Source organism: Pithys albifrons, chromosome 19, assembly GCF_047495875.1.
Source record: "Pithys albifrons albifrons isolate INPA30051 chromosome 19, PitAlb_v1, whole genome shotgun sequence".
Lineage (NCBI taxonomy): Eukaryota > Metazoa > Chordata > Aves > Passeriformes > Thamnophilidae > Pithys > Pithys albifrons.
Window position 1 is genome coordinate 9,649,137 of NC_092476.1, and position 19,165 is coordinate 9,668,301.

Consider the following 19,165-nt stretch of genomic DNA (forward strand, 5'->3'; position numbering starts at 1 on the left):
GAGAACTCATTTGGCACTTGTAATATTTTTCCAAAGTCTGATTTTAATCAGCCAAATAACTGAAACCAACTCCTCCCAAGAATCCATCATAAACTCTAGTTTCTTACTCAAGATGTTTGCTTTCTGAGCTAGCTCCTTGGCCAATTTTCCAATGGAAGATTGCATTCTTTTCCCATGGGAACGATTCCCTCGGCATAAGTGAACGCCCAAGTGAAACGAGACGTGTGGACCAGCATCTGTCACCAGCCTGCACTTCCTGCGTGGGATGGTCTAAGGGTGAAGGAAACCAGCAGAGACCCCTCAGCCTCTTGTGGCCACCATGTGAGGATTCCCTGGCACTGAGGTACCCAAGGCTCCTGTAATGCACCCTGGGCTGTGCGCTGGCATGAGGGTGCAGTGGAACTATGTGGGCTTAGGTGATGGGGCAAACCCAGTGCCAGACTTTCTCCTGCTCCAGAACAAGCTCCTGGGCTCCCTTGGTGGGATGGGGCCAGCCCAGCAACAGGGCATTCATCCCATCAGTGAGCCTCTCCCCACCTAGCTGAGTGCTGACAGGCCTGATGGGAGCCTGGAGATGTGTAGTGGTCCCTTGGAGTCATTAACTAGTAAAATGAGAATACCCCTTGAACTGCTGGATTTTGGAATGGTTGCAGGAAGAGCAGCCCCTGCTCTGGCACTTCTTACATGATGGAGCTCTGGAAGTGATCCTTCCCCTGTACTCTGCATTGGTGAGGCCACACCTTGAGTACTGTGTTCAGTTTTGGGCCCCTCAGTTCAGAAAGGATATTGAGGTGCTGGAGCGGGTCCAGAGAAGAGCAACGAGGCTGGTGAAGGGACTGGAGCACAAGTGCTGTGGGGAGAGGCTGAGGGAGCTGGGGGTGTTTAGCCTGGAGAAGAGGAGGCTCAGAGGTGACCTCAGCACTGTCTGGAACTGCCTGAAGGGAAGTTGTGGCCAGGTGGGGGTTGGTCTCTTCTCCCAGGCACTCAGCAATAGGACAAGGGGGCACGATGGGCTCAAGCTCTGCCAGGGGAAATTGAAGTTGGATATCAGAAAAAAATTCTTTACAGAGAGAGTGCTCAGGGATTGGAATGGGCTGCCCAGAGAGGGGGTGGATTCCCCATCCCTGGAGGTTTTTAAACACAGATTGGACATGGCGCTGGGTGCCATGATCTGGTAAAGGGACTGGAGTTGGACCAAGGGTTGGACTCGATGATCTTGGAGGTCTTTTCCAACCCAATCGATTCAATTCTATGATTCTATGTTCACCTCCCAGACATGTTTGAGTGTTCAGGAGCTGAAAGTTTATATTAAAACATTCTGTGGGAAAGTACTTGTGGTTCCCCCTCATGTCCTGCATGGCAGAGCACAGAGGGAGCACCAGGGGCCACCTGCAGGGGGTGTGTGCTGGTTTAAAGGTGAACCTGCTGGAAGTCACTGTTTTCCTCAAATATTCTCTTTCTCAGGGAGGAGTTGCTTATTCTTCTAGATTTTATAAACATGACATACTTACATGAGAGTGATTTGAATTCTCCTCTACCTCATGTCTTACCATGAAAGCAAACTCCTAATTTATGGCTGAAGTGACTTCGTAATGCCAAGGAGTATTTTAAGGGGCAGAAATAACAAAGCTTTATCATCAGATCACAGTTTCCAATCTCAGCTGGAGTTTGTAAGCCAGACAATGACTCTTCTTTTTTAAGGAAACACTGGAGAGAAGTAGAAAATTGATGCTTTCTGGATGTCTAAAAGTAAAATAGTTCATCTGCTTGTGAGGAGCAGCCCCATTGACTTGATGCCCTCCTGGGGGAGCATCAGGACTGTTACAGGCACTGATCAAACTGCCTCAGATTGCCCAGAGCAGCTGTGGCTGTCCCATCCCTGGAAGTGTTCAAGGCCATTTGGGCTTGGAGCAACCTGGTCTAGTGGAAAACATCCCTGCAGTGGGAGAGAGGTGGGTGAGCTTCAAGGTCCCTTCCAACCCAAACCCTTCTGGGATCCTGTGATAACATGCTGTGCCTCCAGGAACTCCCTTGAAGAGGCAAAAAGAAAGAAACTGAGAAAGAAAAATATGTTCTCATGCACCAGGAGCAGAATAACTTTTTTGAAGGTCTTGGCCACATAACTTCACCTTTTCCCTTTTGATAAAGCCTTATTTTTGAAAGGTGTTTTTCTGAGGTATTGGTTGGACATGAAGGCAGCAGAAATCTGGGATCAGGGATTGGTGCTGCAGGGAATTGATGTGGGAGATTGGCAAAGCTGGGTTCAGCCATGGCTTTGCTCTCCCAACCTTCACCCTCCCATCCCACAGGAGACATGAAGGGCTGATGCCTGCTCATGGTGTGTAGTGTTCATTCGAACTGGAGACATGTAGACAAGTGTGGGAATTGATTTACAATATCTGGAATGGAAAAAATCCTGCCAGAAGTGGACTTGGGAAGAAAATGAAGAAGCCAATTCCAATGCCGTAACAACTGAAGTTTTTAGTGTTGTTTAAATGTACAAAATGGTTTCTACTGTCTTTTTTGCAAAGTCACTGCTTCTCCTTCCCAAGATTCCTTGAGATAGTTGCTATGCAGTATTGGGGTCACCAGGTATTGGGGTCACCAGGTGTAGGGGTAAGCCCCTTAATCCCGAGCAGGGGCGCAGCATGGATTGACAGTCAGAAGGGCTCAGGCACAGCAGACATCAGAAGGCTTTGATGAGAAGGGTCACAACTTAGAGAGTTTATTCAAGATAGATAACAGACAGATCCTCATAGCTCACAGTAGTAGTAGATAGTTCCTAGAAGTTCCTATTACATCATCTGTCTCCCAGTAGATGTCTTCCTCAGTAACATCCACACCTTTTATGCCCTCTCACATCCAACATGCCACCACATGATTGGTTAACCAATTCACCTTGCACACACCACAGCCTCTCATTGGCTGTAAGACACACACACTGCAGGTAGCTCTCTTCTCTTTAAGGCAGAACTCTAATGCACTTACACTCACCCCTACAATCCAGGGGTCTGGAGGGAAGTTGCAAAATGGATTTTATCTACCCCCTTTCTGTTGGATGTAAACCCCTGATTCCCATTGGCACACAGCCAAGCCCCTTTTGTTTCCTGTTGCTAGATTTTTGGATCTCTCCAAGGTCCATATAAACTCTGACTCTTTAGCAATAAACTCTCTCTCTCTCATCCCTCTCCTGTGGTCTCTGTGTGGTCCTTGCAGGCTCCTTGGGGACCACGTGGTCAGGGGCAGCGAGGGGGAGCACACCTCTTGAGGTAACAGGCCAGGTCCTGGACCTGGAGAGAACCACCCAACCATTGCAGATAGGTCTTCACTCTTGATTAGTGAGAAAAGTGCTCGTTGCATCAGATCAAACCGTGCCCCTGTTTGTGTCAGTGAGCGCCGCGGGGCCGACGTGGCAGCCCAACCCCGCAGGGGCACGCTGGTCTTTTGTCGCCTCCAGAGTGCATTGTGTGAATCTGGTGTTTACTGTCTGACTGGATTTTATTCAGGAATCAGTCAAGATAGATTTGTTTAACCAGGCCCAGCGAGGCTTTCACTACAGAGGGGCAACAACATCCACAAAGCACCGCGGTGTTTGGAGTCGGTGCTGGGACTGATCGTGGTACAGATTGTGCTTTGCTGCCCTTCTGCCAAACCACCACGAGCTGCAGAACCAGAGGGCACAGAGGGCTCCTTTCCTGAAAACAGCCTCAAATTGGTACATCTCATTGTCAGTTCATGGCAATGACATACCCTCTGTCTGCCCCTGATGTTTTAGTAGCACCACAGTAACGCTGAGTGGGAACATGCTCTGTTCATGCTCCCTTACCTAAAATCTGGTGATGGTTTTGAAAAGCTGGATAAAGTGACAGTCAATTTCATTTAAATTGAATATCTTTAACATGGCATTTGCTCATTTTAGTTCTCCCAGGTATTTAGGATCTCTGTACCATACTGGCCCAACAAAGGCCTTAAATATCCAAATTCGAACAGTAGGATTTTTTTGCTGATAAAACTCTCATAAAATTCATCCCCACCAGCAAATTCTTGTTATGAGGGTTGGAGCAGTGCTTGCAACACGTATTTTCGGGTTAAGGATTTGGCCAGAGGGCAGAGTCAGATTGTAGAACACAAAGGCTGCATGGTTTTCAATTAGACCAGAGGTGTAAAGCTGAACTTCACGCAGAGACCTTTGTTGCAAACACACACATTTTCTGCTCTTACGTGCATGACTACAAATGTGTATTTAGCCACATGGGTTATTAAGTGCAACTCATTTAATGGCATTTTTCTCCCTTCCAGAGGTCTCCCACACCACTTTATTTCTTAGAGGCTTTTGGTTCTCCCTTCCCATCATACCAACCACCTCGAACAAGCACGTCTGAGGAGATCCCCACCAGCAGCAAACACGTTCATCTGGCACAAAGGGTCACAACTAAAGATTCCTTAGGGTTGTGTCGTGGTGCTGCCTCTTTGGTAGCCAAACAAAAAAATCCTTGTTCTTCCTATTTGGATGTTTATTGTGGAATTTATTAGCAGAAGTTTGCATAGCTCCAGCCTCTTTCTGGCAGATTTTAACAGGAGTTTCCAAACTTCCCTCAGCTCTCAGCTGATGTGCAGTAGAAATCCACAGAAATAATTTGCATCTCTGTTGTTTGCTGCTTTTGGCCAAACCTAAAATATCTTTAGTTAATTCCAGTCCTACTTAGAAGATAATCAGTTTTGATTCTGTTGCCAGCATTGCTTTGGTGTGCTCCCCCTGCTCAGCATCAGCTAAATGGGAGTGTAGAACATTCAGCTTTTTTCTTGCAGTAAAGCCAAAAAATACTTTATTTCTGTTGATGTAATTTTGAAATGATTGAATGTACTCTTTTTCTCATAAATGCTTCCTAATTTCGTGTCTAACTCTGTTGCATTTCGAAGGCTCCCTCGGATGGCTGCAATCAGTTCAAAATCTGACAAGCTCCAACCATTTTCATTTACTCTAAACTTTTTCCAGAGGTTACAATTTAGTAAAATTAAAATGAAGGAGGAAAATCTGCTGGAAGCACCAGTTCTTCATGTATTTGGTGAACACAGTGATTACAAGATTAAGAATCACCTCCATTGCAGGGCTGTAGCAAGATTGGCTTAACTTTTTAGAAAGGCTTTTCTTTCCTGGGGGTTCAAATGGGAGAATTTGAGCCGGGGGAGTAAAAAAATAACAAAAATTCAATCTTGATTTTTTGGGAGTAGGTAAAAGGAGTGGGACAGCAGTCATGCTAAAAGACACTAAGTGTGCTTGCTCAGCCTGTGTCTCCATCCCTCTCCCCTCAGCCCCCTGCTCGCCGTCTGCTTCGCTGCCTCCTGCGGAGTGCCAGGGATTGCCCTGCTGGCTCTGGGAGTGAACCCCCTCACTGGGGCCCTGGGAGCCTTCAACATCTTCCTCTACACGTGCTGTTACACCCCCATGAAGAGGATGAGCATTGCCAACACGTGGGTGGGAGCTGTGGTGGGGGCCATTCCCCCCATCATGGGCTGGACTGCGGCTACGGGGAGTCTGGATGCTGGTGAGTATGAGCCCCTTCCATCAGGGAGAGGGGTTGTCAGGATGATTAAAAAAACCTACTCAAACTTTGATCTTTATGCTTGTTGACCTGACCAGACCAGGTTGGACAGGGCTTGGAGCAACCTGATTGAGGGGAAGGTGTCCCTGGCCATGGCAGGGGGTTGGAACAAGATGAGCTTTAAGGTCATAGAATCATAGAATCGATTGGGTTGGAAAAGACCTCCGAGATCATCAAGTCCAACCCTTGGGCCAACTCCAGGCCCTTTACCAGATCATGGCACTCAGTGCCACGGCCAAGCTCACCTGAAAAACCTCCAGGGATGGGGAATCCACCCCCTCTCTGGGCAGCCATTCCAATCCCTGAGCACTCTCTCTGTAAAGAATTTTTTTCTGATATCCAACTTCAATTTCCCCTGGCAGAGCTTGAGCCCATCGTGCCCCCTTGTCCTATTGCTGAGTGCCTGGGAGAAGAGACCAACCCCCACCTGGCCAGAACTTCCCTTCAGGCAGTTCTAGACAGTGCTGAGGTCACCTCTGAGCCTTCTCTTCTCCAGGCTCCCTTCCAATCCAAACCATTCTATGATCCTGATGGTTCAGAAACAGATGAATTCTGGTAACATTCTCCTTATGAGGGTATTTCAGGGCAAACCTGAGCTGATAAAGCAGCATGTCCTATTGGATATGTGTTCAGACCATCTTAAAAAAGACTCTAGAAAGAAAATAGCATCTTATGTGTTCACATGGAAGAAAATGTTACATAATTTCAGGATTAAAACCATATCCAGCAAGATCCAACTTACAAGGAACTTTCAACTGGAAAATTCCCAGATGTGTTTATTACTGTCTTTCCACAAGCCAGAAAATGTCCTGGGAAGATTAATTTATTGGTGTATTTCTTAATTGCCCATTGCTGAACTCTAAGTTATAAATGTTCCTTCCCTCCTCCTTGAAAAGCAAATGAAGATTTCTATTTTAGTAACTGTGAACCATTTTTACATCCCTTGTAAAACACTGATCTCTTCAGCAGCTCAACTCTGACACAATCAGGGCTTGTTTTTCCTGCCAGCTAGAAACTTAAGAATCAAAGTGGCTCCACAAACTTATAGTCTGAAGAAACTAATGAAGTACAATTAATAGGTCTGTTAAGAATTAGTTTAGCACACACTCATCCTGCAGTGGGGCATATTTAAGGCTTGAATAATACTTTCAACAGCAAGGTTTTTAACCAGAAATTATCAGAATTGGTGCAAAATCTGTTCTTTATGCACTTCCTAATAAAAGTCAGTCTGAATTGACTTTGTGTCCACGTGTTCCCATAGAGATCTAACTCAGAGTTAGGATGAAATGTGGTGTGGGGCTTTTTTCCAACACCTGTGCAACTTCTACTTTGGTTGGGCTTGATGATCTTGAAGGTCTTTCCCAACTGTAACTATTCTATAATTCTATAGAATTAATTAAAAACACAAAACATATATTTTTAAGACCTTTATCATTCTGACTGCAGATGCTTGCCCTTGGATCTAACATTGCTCAGGGATTTCTGTGTTGCTTTTGGCATCCCATTGCAGAGTTGATGTCTGAGGGTGACTCTCACGTGCCTGTGCTTCACCTGCACAGTCCAGCCTGCAGGAGCTGAGAGCTGCATCTCCCCAAAAGCCCTTGCTGTTGTGCTGCAGTGAAAGCCCAGCATGTTAAATTGCCCCTGATTTTCATTAATTTGTCAAGTTCCAGCTCTCAGTTTGAGACCTGATTCCCAGAGAGCTAAGCTGTCCCTGTTCAGCAGCAGGGAGCACCCCTGGTGTCCCAAGTAAGCTCTTCCTCTCTAATTTGCACTGAGTTGTGGTTACATGTCCCTGTGCCAGCTCTGCTGTGGAGGGGCTGATCCTTGGCAGTGATTCCATCAGTGAAAGTTGATAACTTCAAACCACCCAAGCAGACTTTGCCAGAACAAGATAATCTGTGCTGGGGTGTTACCAGTGAGTTCTGGGTACCCAAAACTTCCTACAGTCACCTCCCAGTGGGTTGAGGGAGGGCAGGCAGCTTGTTTGATAAAGAATTGTTATTGAACTGACACTGGTCTTTGTAATGGAGCACACCTGGGGAGAGTCCTAAAAATGGGGACTGGAATGTATTTTAGTGCATTTCAGTATTAAAAGAAAGGGGGAAAAAAACCCAACTTTAAACAAACAACAAAAAACCTCCCAATGCCCGCAAACACCTTTAAGGAGAAAACAGATAAATATAAAAAAAGAATGGCAATGTAGACTGTGATTTTCATTGGTAAATATTCTATTCCTGTGCCCAGCAGCATCATATCCATGTGGAGTCCAGATCCATGTGCATCCACACACACGGTGCAAACCTGAGTCCCTTCCCTAACCAGCCTGCCCACAGTTATTCATTAATAATGTGTAATTAGTGTGGAGTCTTAACCTAGTTTTAGGTAGAGGTGTGAAAATGCATTTGCACCTCGTTTAAAAAAGAAAAAAAGGGGGGAAAAAGATCATTCCACTGGATAACAAAGAGGAATGTGAAGGAAGGGAGTCAGGAAACTAATGAGAAGGAAGGTTCTCACCACTTAACTGGTGGTTTTTTGAGTTTACATTTTCCTGTGGATTTTCTCTCCTTGTAATCTTCTCACAGCAGCCACATTGTTGTACATGTTGCTGGTTGTAGGGAAAACAATACTTAAGTGTAGCCCTTTCATTACCCTTTGAGGGGGGAGCCAAGTGTTCCACCGTTGTGTGGTGCCCTTGGATAGCTCTGTCTGCTCCTCCAGGAGTTCCACAACAGGCTCGAAGGTGCTGCTGCACGAGCCTCGTGTCCTTTGAGAGGGCTGGAGATGGTTCCTGGTTATCTCAGACTGGAGCAGCCTTGGTTTAATTTGTCCTCATTCTGTTTATAACTTTCTTATTTCAAACATGAATACCTTGCACAAAGATGAACTTTGTGCACAAGAGAAAAGTATCATGTATTTACAGATAAAAATTGGGGACACTCATATTTCCAGTGCTGCAAATGCTGTAATTTATGAATCATCACATAATCATAGAATAGTTTGGATTGAAAGGGACCTTAAAGACCATCCAGTTCCACCCCTTGCCCTGGACAGGGACACCTCCCACCAGCCCAGGGTGCTCCAAGCCCTGTCCAACCTGGCCTTGGACACTTCCAGGGATGGGGCAGCCACAGCTTCTCTGCCCAACCTGTACCAGGGGCTCCCCACCTTCTCTCTGAGCAGTTTCTTACATTATACATCTTTGGCAGATCTCATGGAATTACCAGGAATTCTTGCTTCCACTTCTGCCCCCATAGGTAACTTTAATTATACACCCTTAAGCCTGATTGAACATCTCGCCCCCAACCCTGGGTTTTGTGCCAGTGTAAATTAGGGAAAACCTCCCATTTCAAAAGCAAAAGATAAGGTTATCTCTGGGAAGTTGTGGAATTCTTTGTTGTGGGTTTGGGGGGGGTTGTGTTTTTTTTAATGGCAGCTGTTTGAAACTGCTGAAAGATCAGGAATGTTAACATTTCCTCGCTGGGGGAGCGAGTGCAGGTGAGATGGTCAGAGGTGTGTGATAAATGTAATTTATCACATGGCTATCACTGCCACGGATCTGGGCTATTTATGCAGAACTGAACTGCCTGCCTGTGATTTGCAGTAACACTTTTGCTTCCTGAAAAGCAGATTTCATTGCTCCTTCGTGGGACTATTTGTTTCAGAAGAGATTTGTTGTTCTAGTAAATGGAGACACCCTCAAATTATTTTACAAGGGAAGGAGTAGCACAAAAGTAATGAAATTCACTTAAAGCCTTTAGTGATCGCATAGAGACAGGAAGAGAGGTAAAGTTTGGCAGTGTGTCCTGTGCTGGATCCCCCTCCTGGTGGGACCCACACTCAGGGAAGCTCCTGGCTGTGCCATGATGCTGCTGATCCTGTGCACAGGGATCCTCAGGAAGAAACAGCTGTTTATTTTGGCATGTGAGAAGCACAATATATACATGGTCTAAATTATTCTTGTGTTGCTGGTCTTCCTCCCCAGACTATTGTCACAGCTTCCTTGTTAGAGATGTTTGTTGTCCATTTAAACTTGTTATTTCTAGTTAGCAGGAAAACAAAATCTGGGGTAAACATTCCCAAAGGCCTCAGCCCCTATTTTGCCTTATGTATTTTCTTACAGTCATAGAGTCATAGAATGATTTGGGTTGGGACTTTAAAGTTCATCTCAATCCAACCCTCTGCCATGGGATGGGACACCTTCCACTAGCCCAGGTTACTCCAAGCCCCGTCCAGCCTGTCCTTGGACACTCCCAGGGATGGGGCAGCCGCAGCTTCTCTGCCCAACCTGTGCCAGGGCCTGCCCACCCTCCCAGGGAAGGATTTCTTCCCAGTATCCCATCTAACCCAGCCCTCTGGCAGTGGGAAACCATTCCCTACCTGGCTTTCTTCCTTTACCTCTATTTCTTTTGTGTATCTAATCTAAAATTCCCCTCTCTCAGTTTGAACCCATTACCCCTTGTCCTGCCACTACAGTTCCTGATGCAGAGTCCCTCTCCAGGTTTTTTTTTTCCAGGATCCTCATATCCTGTAAGGATCTGTTAGGTCTCTATACAACTTTGTCCTCTCCAGGCTGAACAGCCCCATCTCTCTCAGCCTCTCTTTGTAGTGGGAGTGCTGTAGTCCTCTTGTCAACTTTGTGGCCTCCTCTGGACTCACTCCAAGAGTCTCATCTAACGTTGAAGTCACCAAAACTTTGGCACTTTTTCCCCCAGCCATTCCGTGCTCTCACACAGTGCAGGCTGATCCCAGCCACGAGCAGTGGCGGGGGGAGCAGAGCAATTCGGTGCCACCAGAGTTCATCCAAACCACCCAGTGAGGTGGAAGTGACAAGCAGGGCTCCTCAGCCTAATGTGCTTATCACTTAAGGGGATTTATTCGGAGTAGGTGGCGGTGGCAGAGCAGATAAGGGAGCAGGGCAGACACTGCAGAGCCGTGGTGGCCCAGGAGCCATCGGTATTACTGCACCAAAGAATGTTTATCTCAAGAGACTGTTTAGTTTATCTCAGATGCTCCACTTCTGGTCTCGTTTTCCTGAAAGACATCTTGTACTGATTTTCATTCATTTTCAGAAATTTAAATAATTCCTCAGGCTATGGAATTTATAGACTCAGTATCAATTGTAATCATGTGGAGGCTGATTTTTAAATTGCCTTTACTTTGTAATTCAAATTGTGTTGTATGGTAGACATTAATTATGTCAGCCAACATCTATTTACAAAAGGGGATTTAAAACCGGGCAGTTCTTATCAGCTAGTGACATTTGGCAGATGGATGGTTTCAGTAACAAAAAAAAGAGAATTGGGAAAAGGGGGGCCTGTGCCCAACCTGTCAGTGGCTGGAGTCTCTCATACCTTCCCTGGTGGAGCACTTGTCTGCCAGGAGGGGGGAGAGCAAAACAACAGCTTAATTGCATGCAAAATAAGCTTTGAGGTCTTTGTGTCCCTTCCAGTTAAGCACTTGGAGCTTTCAAAGCCCCTTGATGTGGGAGCAGGTCTGGAGCCAGCGCCGGAACGGGGCAGTTCCAGTGTCCTGCCACCGGAGCACAGGAGGCTCCACTACAAACTCAGCTTTTCAGGGCTTCACTTCTCAGATGAAAGACAGCAGAATTTGTGGTCTGTTCCAGAGGAAGCAGAGATATTCATGTCACTGACATATGAGAATCGGAGCTGGGGGCCCAGGAGTGTGCTTTAAGGGGGTAAAAACTGTAAAAAATGAGCCAGAGGGACAATACTAGTAAGCAGCTGGTCTGAATTTAGGACAAAAGCCAGTGGGCCATTTTTTTCCCCCTTTCCATCTTCTCAAGAGACAAAAGAAATGGCAGTTCCACCGCTGGGACACCTGGGGACTGATCCCACGAGTTCACAGGCAACGTGCCCTTGCCTGGTTGTCTGCCCCGTGCGTGGCTGAAGGGGCACGGGGAGGAGATGGGCTGTGTGACAGCCCCTGAGCCCTGGGGGTGTGACACAACACCCACGGGGAAATCAGGGCAGAGGGGCTGCAGGAGGGACTCCCTCCCTCAGGGTTGTGGGAGCCCCGATGGAGCCTGGAAGGGGTGGCTGATGGGGAGCCCCTGTGAGGCTCTGCAGGTCTGGAATCCTCTGCTGAGTCTGGTCCTTTGGCAAATACTTCCTAAATGTATTTGCACAAGAGTGTGTTTTCATCTTACCCAACAGGCTTTTTTTTTATGGCATCTGTTGCTGGGGTGAGCTGAGGCGAGTTCTGCTGTTGTTTTTCTCAGCCTTGCCTGTGTAATGAAAGGTGTTTCCCTGCAAGGCTTTTGGCTGCAATAACCTGTTGTGTGTCACACCAGACGTGTGAGTGCCTGTGTGTACCCACGTGCACGCAGCTCTTCTCTGCGAGGCGAGCGAACCTGAGGACATCTGGCTTCCTCCTGTTCAAGGCAGTGGCCAGGAATACTCCCTGGAGGTGAAAAGCCCCACAGCCAACTTCATTTCCTATTCCTGGTGGACACTGAGGATCATCCCTTTGTTCTGCAGACAAGCCAAACACACGGCCAACATCCCCTTCCCTTTCTGTGCTGCCACAGAGGAGTCTATCGCAGCCCTGAGACGCTCCTGCTCCACAGGCCCTTTGTGCCACCCCACAAAAGGCACAGCTATTGAAACCCATGACCATGAAGCTTTTGAGCTTTGCAGTGTTTTCCTCCTCGCCCTTCGTTTCCATGACCATGTAACCTTGAAGGGGCACAATGTGGGCTGGGCTGCACGTCCTGTGCTGACATTGGGACCATTGTCCCAGCCCAGGGACCTTGTGTGGGGCTTTAGAAGTGATCCTTTGCCTTTTTCCCTCTCAAGGCTGCTTCGCCACCCCCGCAGCATCCAGCACAAGCATCTGCTTTTGTTTGCCAGTGGAAGCAGAAGTGCTGGTTGTTGTCTTGCTGTGGGGCTCATGTGGGCAAAGCAGAGGGGAATTGCATCAGTTTGGTTAAGGTTAGTGATTAGGTAATTCCCAAATGTCTGTGTGTTTGAGAAGGCTTCATAATCACAAATTAGGATGTAAATCTTAAGGAGCTGATCCCTTTCCTACTTCTAAAGGCAACGGGAAGAATTAAATAGCTGGTAACGTTTTTCCTCAGGAGTGATTGTATCAGGGCAGTATCTTGAACACTTTTAACTGGAGGCCAGTTGATTTAACCTGATGCTCATTTTCCATCACCAAATCAAGCTGAAACACAGCAATGATTGCACCTTCCAGCTCTCCTTCACAAACAGAAAATGCCACCAAGAGCTGAGCAAACCAGGCCTTATAGATTATTACAGAATATTATTATAGAATATTACATTGTGTTCTGGCCATGACTCTGCAAAACACTGAATCTTTGTACCAACTCTCCCAAACAATCCTTTATTACATTGAATCTGAAATGGGCAACAAGACTTTAACAAGACTTCAAAATCTTTCTTTACCCCCATAATTGGTGCATAATTAGAAACCTCCAGAGAGGACTACTGTGTTAAACTTGTGAATGAGCACAAGAGAAAAGATAGAAAATAAAGGTTTGGAGGATGTATCCACCACATTTCCAGTGAGTGTAACATCCTGTAGAACTCATGCAGGACTACAGTGAGGAGTTTTGGACTGGCTGTGTTAAATTTCCTGCAGAAAAGGTGAAAAATGCAGCCTGAGACAGCGTGGGTGCTCCAAAGCAGGTGGATACAGCTGGACCAAGTCAAGGCTCTGAGCTCTAATCTACCTTGTCTGGATTAAAGAGGAGTAATTTGTTCAACATCTTTCGAGGGAGGGGAGCCAGTTGTGTGCTATCAAGTAAAACGGTGTGTGGTTGTTTCCTGCCTACGATCCATTAAGAGGCTGAGCTTACTCTGCCAAAGCCTTTCCCTCCTGACAGCAGCCAAGCTCGTACCCGTTTCCTAGAGACAAAAGGCCGGTGCTTTCCTCTCATAAGTCAGAGCTACTGAGGTCTGGAAATAATTTTAAAATTCCTTCACATTATTCAAGGCAGAAGAATTACTAAAACTGTGCTTTAAGCAAAACAGCATTCTTAGGTTGCCAAGGCAGTAAACACCAGCTTTGGGAAATGCAGTAAGATTTCAACATCTGTTTTGGAGCTGATATTTAACTATTCCGTGTTTATTTTAATGCCTGGTTGGCCACTTCCCAGCCATACATATGCAGCAACAAAGCAAAGACAGAAGGAGCAAATCTGTGCTTGAACTGATGCTACAGGTTAAGTCCTCCTTCCTTTTTTTTTTCTTTTTTTTTTTTTGTGTTTTTGATTAACTGGGTAGGTGTTTGTCCTTCTGGAGCTTGAACATGATATGAAAGGTTTGAAGAACACTGTGCAGAAGGAGGGCACTGTGTGTTGTCTACAGAACAATGAGAAGGATAAGAAGGGAGCACAAGTTGTTCCTCTGCACTGTGTTTTCAGGAACACAGTGTTGATACAAGAGTCCCTGTAGATAATCTTGGACGTGTTTGCCTTGACTTGTGTGGACAGGCCCACGTTCACCTGCCTGCCTGGGCTGGTTGGATTCCAACTGGCCCCACTCCAGCAGCTGGAGCTCCCACCAACACATGCTGTGCTCCAACCTGTGCCCTCTTGTAGCTCAAGTCCTTCTCTGCCCTTGAGGAACTTGTCTTCAGAAATTTTTTGGAGAGCTTCAACTGGACCATCCCAAACTGTCTTGCCTCGTTTCAGACAGACAGCTGAACTAATTCACCTGTGAGTGAAACCATCACTGTGGCTCCAACTGAGCCAGGCACAGAGCTCTTTGATGATGAAAGGTATTGCCAGCATGAAAGAGGCATATTTCAAATCATTGCTTAAGACAGTGGCATCCTTAGCACGAGACAGTCAGGCAGGATCCAAACATTTCTGCCCTTTGGTGGGTGAGCAAGTAGGTTTGCAGGCCTCAGGTCACTTGGTTTGCTCAGGACAAGTTCTCATGGCACTCATGGCTTGGCAGCTGCACGTGCCCCCTCCTTCTTCAGTAGGTGTATGGACTTGAACAAACTGGATCCTTTACCCAAGAAATTTGGGGGATTTGCTTTAGGGTCTGGAGCTTTTCATCCCAGTGTGACTGATGTCAGTGTGAGCCCAGGATGGGCAGGACAAGGAGCTGTTGGTACCTGATGGCTCTGCTCTCCTCTCCAGGTGTTACCAGAGTTCATGGCCTGCAAGGGCTTACACCCTGAAAACCACCAACCAGTCTCCTGCTCTTAGGTGCTCTTCCTACCCCAGAACTTAGGCCAGGGACTGGGCTCAGGCACTGATGTTGCTCCCTCACCTGAGACTTGGACCATCCAGCAAATGAGATCATCGTGAGTTTCTCTAAAAGGAATAAACCATGGAATTTTACTCAAAATTTAGAGGTACCAAAAGGGCTTCTTGACACCATGACGAGCAGAATTTCACAGAGGGATGTTTCTTGCTCTTGTAATTCTGAAAATTAGACAGTCAGCTGCTGTGGTTGGCAAACCCAGAGTCACTAGTTGCTTTTGGAAGTCTCATCTCACAATTATTTCCAAGCCTTTCCCAAGTTTATTGAACCTTAAAATATCTTGCCAGGCAGTTTCCAAATGACTGTGGAATTTAAGTGTCTTGTTTGTTTTAGGGGAAGTGTAATTTATAAAGCTTCAGTATTTCACTAGATAAAAATATATTTACAGAAAGAAAGGACCATTTTCTTCCTTCTTCAACACCAGATGACATTTTGGCTTTATCTTACATATTAAAATAAAATAAAAATCTCAGCTTGCTCTTGTTTATTAAAAGGAAGGTCTATTACTATTTAAATACTTCAAAAAAGAATTTAAGAAAAGAAATAATAGCTTAACCTTAAAATTCATGAGGAATGGTACAACCTGTTATTTATCTTTAGCTCTGTGGATGCTTTAGAACCTACCTGGTTGTCTGCAATCTTGGAACTTTTTAGATGGTTTAAGTCAGGGCAAAGTGATTAAAGAGTAGGAAGTCAACAAGAAAATATTTTATACCTATTTGGCACACAAGATTGAAAGAATTTTGGAGACCTGGGTCCTGTTTGCCTTAATAGATTTCATTTATTTCCAAAATCAAACAGGACTTGTCTGCCAAGTTACCAGGATCTGTCCCTGGTTCTCACACTTGGAGAGGTGAAGAGTTGGTTATAAATAAGCTCAATTGCAGTAATTAAAAATTTGGCCTAAAAGGCCAAGGAGTTTGGGATATCCATGAGCCAAGTACTTGTGGTGCTGCAATCCATGAACTCCTGTGGAAAAGCTCAGAGGTCTGAGCTGTGCTGTGGAGGAGCCTGAAGTGCTGGCTGTCCCCTGGCTGTCCGTGGCTGTCCCTGGCTGTCCCATGGTTGTCCATGGAGTCCCAGGGTGTCCCCTGGCTGTCCCTGGCTGTCCCCTGGCTGTCCATGGGGTCCCAGGATGTCCTCTGGCTGTCCCCTGGCTGTCCCCTGGCTGTCCATGGGATCCCAGGGTGTCCCCTGGCCGTCCCTGGCTGTCCATGGGGTCCCAGGGTGTCCCCTGGCTGTCCCCTGGCTGTCCATGGGGTCCCAGGGTGTCCCCTGGCTGTCCCCTCGTTGTCCATGGGGTCCCAGGGTGTCCCCTGGCTGTCCCTGGCTGTCCCCTGACTGTCCATGGGGTCCCAGGGTGTCCCCTGGCTGTCCCCTCATTGTCCATGGGGTCCCAGGGTGTCCCCTGGCCGTCCCTGGCTGTCCATGGGGTCCCAGGGTGTCCCCTGGCTGTCCCATGGCTGTCCATGGGTTCCCAGGGTGTCCCCTGGCCGTCCCTGGCTGTCCCCTGGCTGTCCATGGGGTCCCAGGGTGTCCCCTGGCTGTCCCCTCGTTGTCCATGGGGTCCCAGGGTGTCCCCTGGCTGTCCCTGGCTGTCCCCTGACTGTCCATGGGGTCCCAGGGTGTCCCCTGGCTGTCCCCTCATTGTCCATGGGGTCCCAGGGTGTCCCCTGGCCGTCCCTGGCTGTCCATGGGGTCCCAGGGTGTCCCCTGGCTGTCCCATGGCTGTCTATGGGGTCCCAGGGTGTCCCCTGGCTGTCCCTGGCTGTCCCCTGGCTGTCCATGGGGTCCCAGGGTGTCCCCTGGCTGTCCCATGGCTGTCTATGGGGTCCCAGGGTGTCCCCTGGCTGTCCCTGGCTGTCCATGGGGTCCCAGGGTGTCCCCTGGCCGTCCCTGGCTGTCCCCTGGCTGTCCATGGGGTCCCAGGGTGTCCCTGGGTGCCAGGTCTCTCCCACTGCCCAGGCAATGGCTCTGCTCCAACACTCCACTTTCACAAACTCTGCACCAGCTCCGCTTGTTCCTGTTGGGAACGACCTTGTCTGGTGTTCCCTTAATTATAAACTCCATAAGGAAAAGAGAGATTTGCAATGATTAAGCTGAGTTCCCAAACTATTGGGAACTACAGAGAGGCCACAGAGTAGACTCAGCTCTATTCTGAACCAGGTTAGTCTCCAGAGTTCGTCTCGCTGTAATATTGCTTAAAAACACTGCTGACTTAATTATGACATAGTTAACATTCATCCAGTAATTAATGAGTATTACAGTGTCTGCTCTGGGCTTGACAGGATTCCTACTGTGAGCTCATTTCATGCTGAATTGTACTGTACTGTGTGCTGTGCTTTGCAAGTCATCAGTCTTACGTGACACTTAAAAATCTCTGACAACCTGACAATCTGCGCCTGGGCCGAGGAAATCACAGGATGTCCCAGCACATGGGAACTGAACAAAGAGATTGGTCAGTTAAAATCCTCATAATGGGCTATTAAATTGTTTTACTGTTCAGCCTCTCTGTAAAATATCAATTATCTCAATGGTTGTAATGTAATCAAAGTAATTAAATTCCAAAGGCTTGCATGTAAAAACCAGAGCTTTGTAAATGGGAATCCAGCCTCAAGTACTTTAGTTGGTCTGTTTGTGTTTAAAAGTTTCTCCAGATGCCTTTTTTTTTTTTTTTTTTAGTAATGGTGTTATAGTTAGGGAACTGTTAAAGGGGTTTTGTGTGTTTGAGGTTTAGGGTGTGTTTTGAGCTTGGCTGCACACAACATTTGAACAATTGAATAAGCAAGGCGTGTGTTTGAGCCGAAACACGGGCACATGTCGGATGAGCAGCGGCTGCTCCGGAGCCCTGGGAAGCAGGAACAGCCTCTGCTCTGAGTCCTGGGCCTGCCTCCATCTCCCTGAGTGTCCTCAGCTGATGGATAATTGCAGCTCACCTCTCCTGGACCATGACAAGGTTATGTCTCTAAAGCCCTTCAGAAGTGGAACTTGGAAAATATTCCTCTTGTAGGTTTATCACATTCAGGATCTTGCCTCTGGTAACATGTTTTACAAGAACAGGAAAAAGCTAAAGAATGACTTATGACAGGAACATTTTCCCTGTTGTTTCTCCTGGTGTGGGGAGAGCTGCTCCTTCAGTAAGTTTTATTTTGGTTTGTTTCACTAGAGTTGCTCCCTGAGGTTTCAACAGAACTGAATCAAATCCTGTTTTGTTAGGGCCAAAAATACTTTGCTTGCCACGATTTTCTGAAATTATTGGTAATTTTGTGGTGCACCATTTTCAACTGTCCTAAAGAGTTCCAATTTAGAGAAAGTGCTAAACATCCATGCCTGGAAAGTTGACTTTAGTAGGATTGAATAGCTGGATTTGAAGCATTTTGGGCCATAGTCCAGGAAATGGAGTGACCTCATGGACACCTTCCAGTAGCTGAGGGGGCTAAAAGGAAGATGCAGAGACACTGTTTACTGCAGGAGCCTGGAGTGACAGGACAAGGAGGAATGGCTTCCCACTGCCAGAGGGCAGGGCCAGGTTAGATATTAGGAAGAAATTCTTCCCTCTGAGGGTGGGCAGGCCCTGGCACAGGTTGCCCAGAGAAGCTGTGGCTGCTCCATCCCTGGAAGTGTCCAAGGCCAGGTTGGACAGAGCTTGGAGCAACCTGGGCTGGTGAGAGGTGTCCCTGCCCATGGCAGGGGGTGCAATGAAATGAATTTTAAAGCCCCTTCCAACCCAAACCATTCTGTGGTCCTGTGAAATCCCCTTTAATTCATGGCAGACAATGTTGTTCTGGAAGCTGCACAACCCAGGGTCTGTGTGCCATCTCTGTGCCTCATGTAATCAACTTCCAGAGGCACATCCTCACCTCAGGGAGTGTTTGTAACTCATGTAAAAAAGCACTGAGGTGGGTCTTTTATACCACTACTGGATGTATAAGCCATGGGAAACCAGGCTGAAATCTAATGGAGCATTCCCTCACTGGTGATAAGGTAGGGCAAAATAAAGGCTTTTTTTGCAAACTGAGATTATTATTTGCAAGGCAGCACCAGTGTAAGTTGGGCTGTTAGAGACAAGAACTAGGCATGCACAGCCCCAAGGAGCAGATGGAGAGGAGTGTGAACCATGAAGCTGTTCATAGGACACAGTGACTTGTTCTTTGTTGGAGCCCAAGCAGTCACTGAGGAAGAAATGAGTGTTTAGGGAAGAATTTAAACACATTAACCTGTGTGCAGATACGTGGTGCTGTTTCTGTTTCCCTCAGGTCACTAAGAAAATGCTGAACTCATGGCTCTGCTTGAGAAGTA

The 19,165-nt window shown here is 47.0% G+C and overlaps 1 protein-coding gene across 1 annotated transcript in view; it reads left to right on the plus strand.

Moving 5' to 3' along the window:
* Positions 1-19,165, plus strand: part of COX10 (cytochrome c oxidase assembly factor heme A:farnesyltransferase COX10) — a 113,838-nt gene that overhangs the window by 89,894 nt on the left and 4,779 nt on the right. Inside the window, exon 6 of the mRNA XM_071573810.1 lies at positions 5,314-5,546. Coding sequence (XP_071429911.1) covers positions 5,314-5,546 — 233 coding nt within the window. The remainder of the gene's footprint in view (positions 1-5,313; positions 5,547-19,165) is intronic.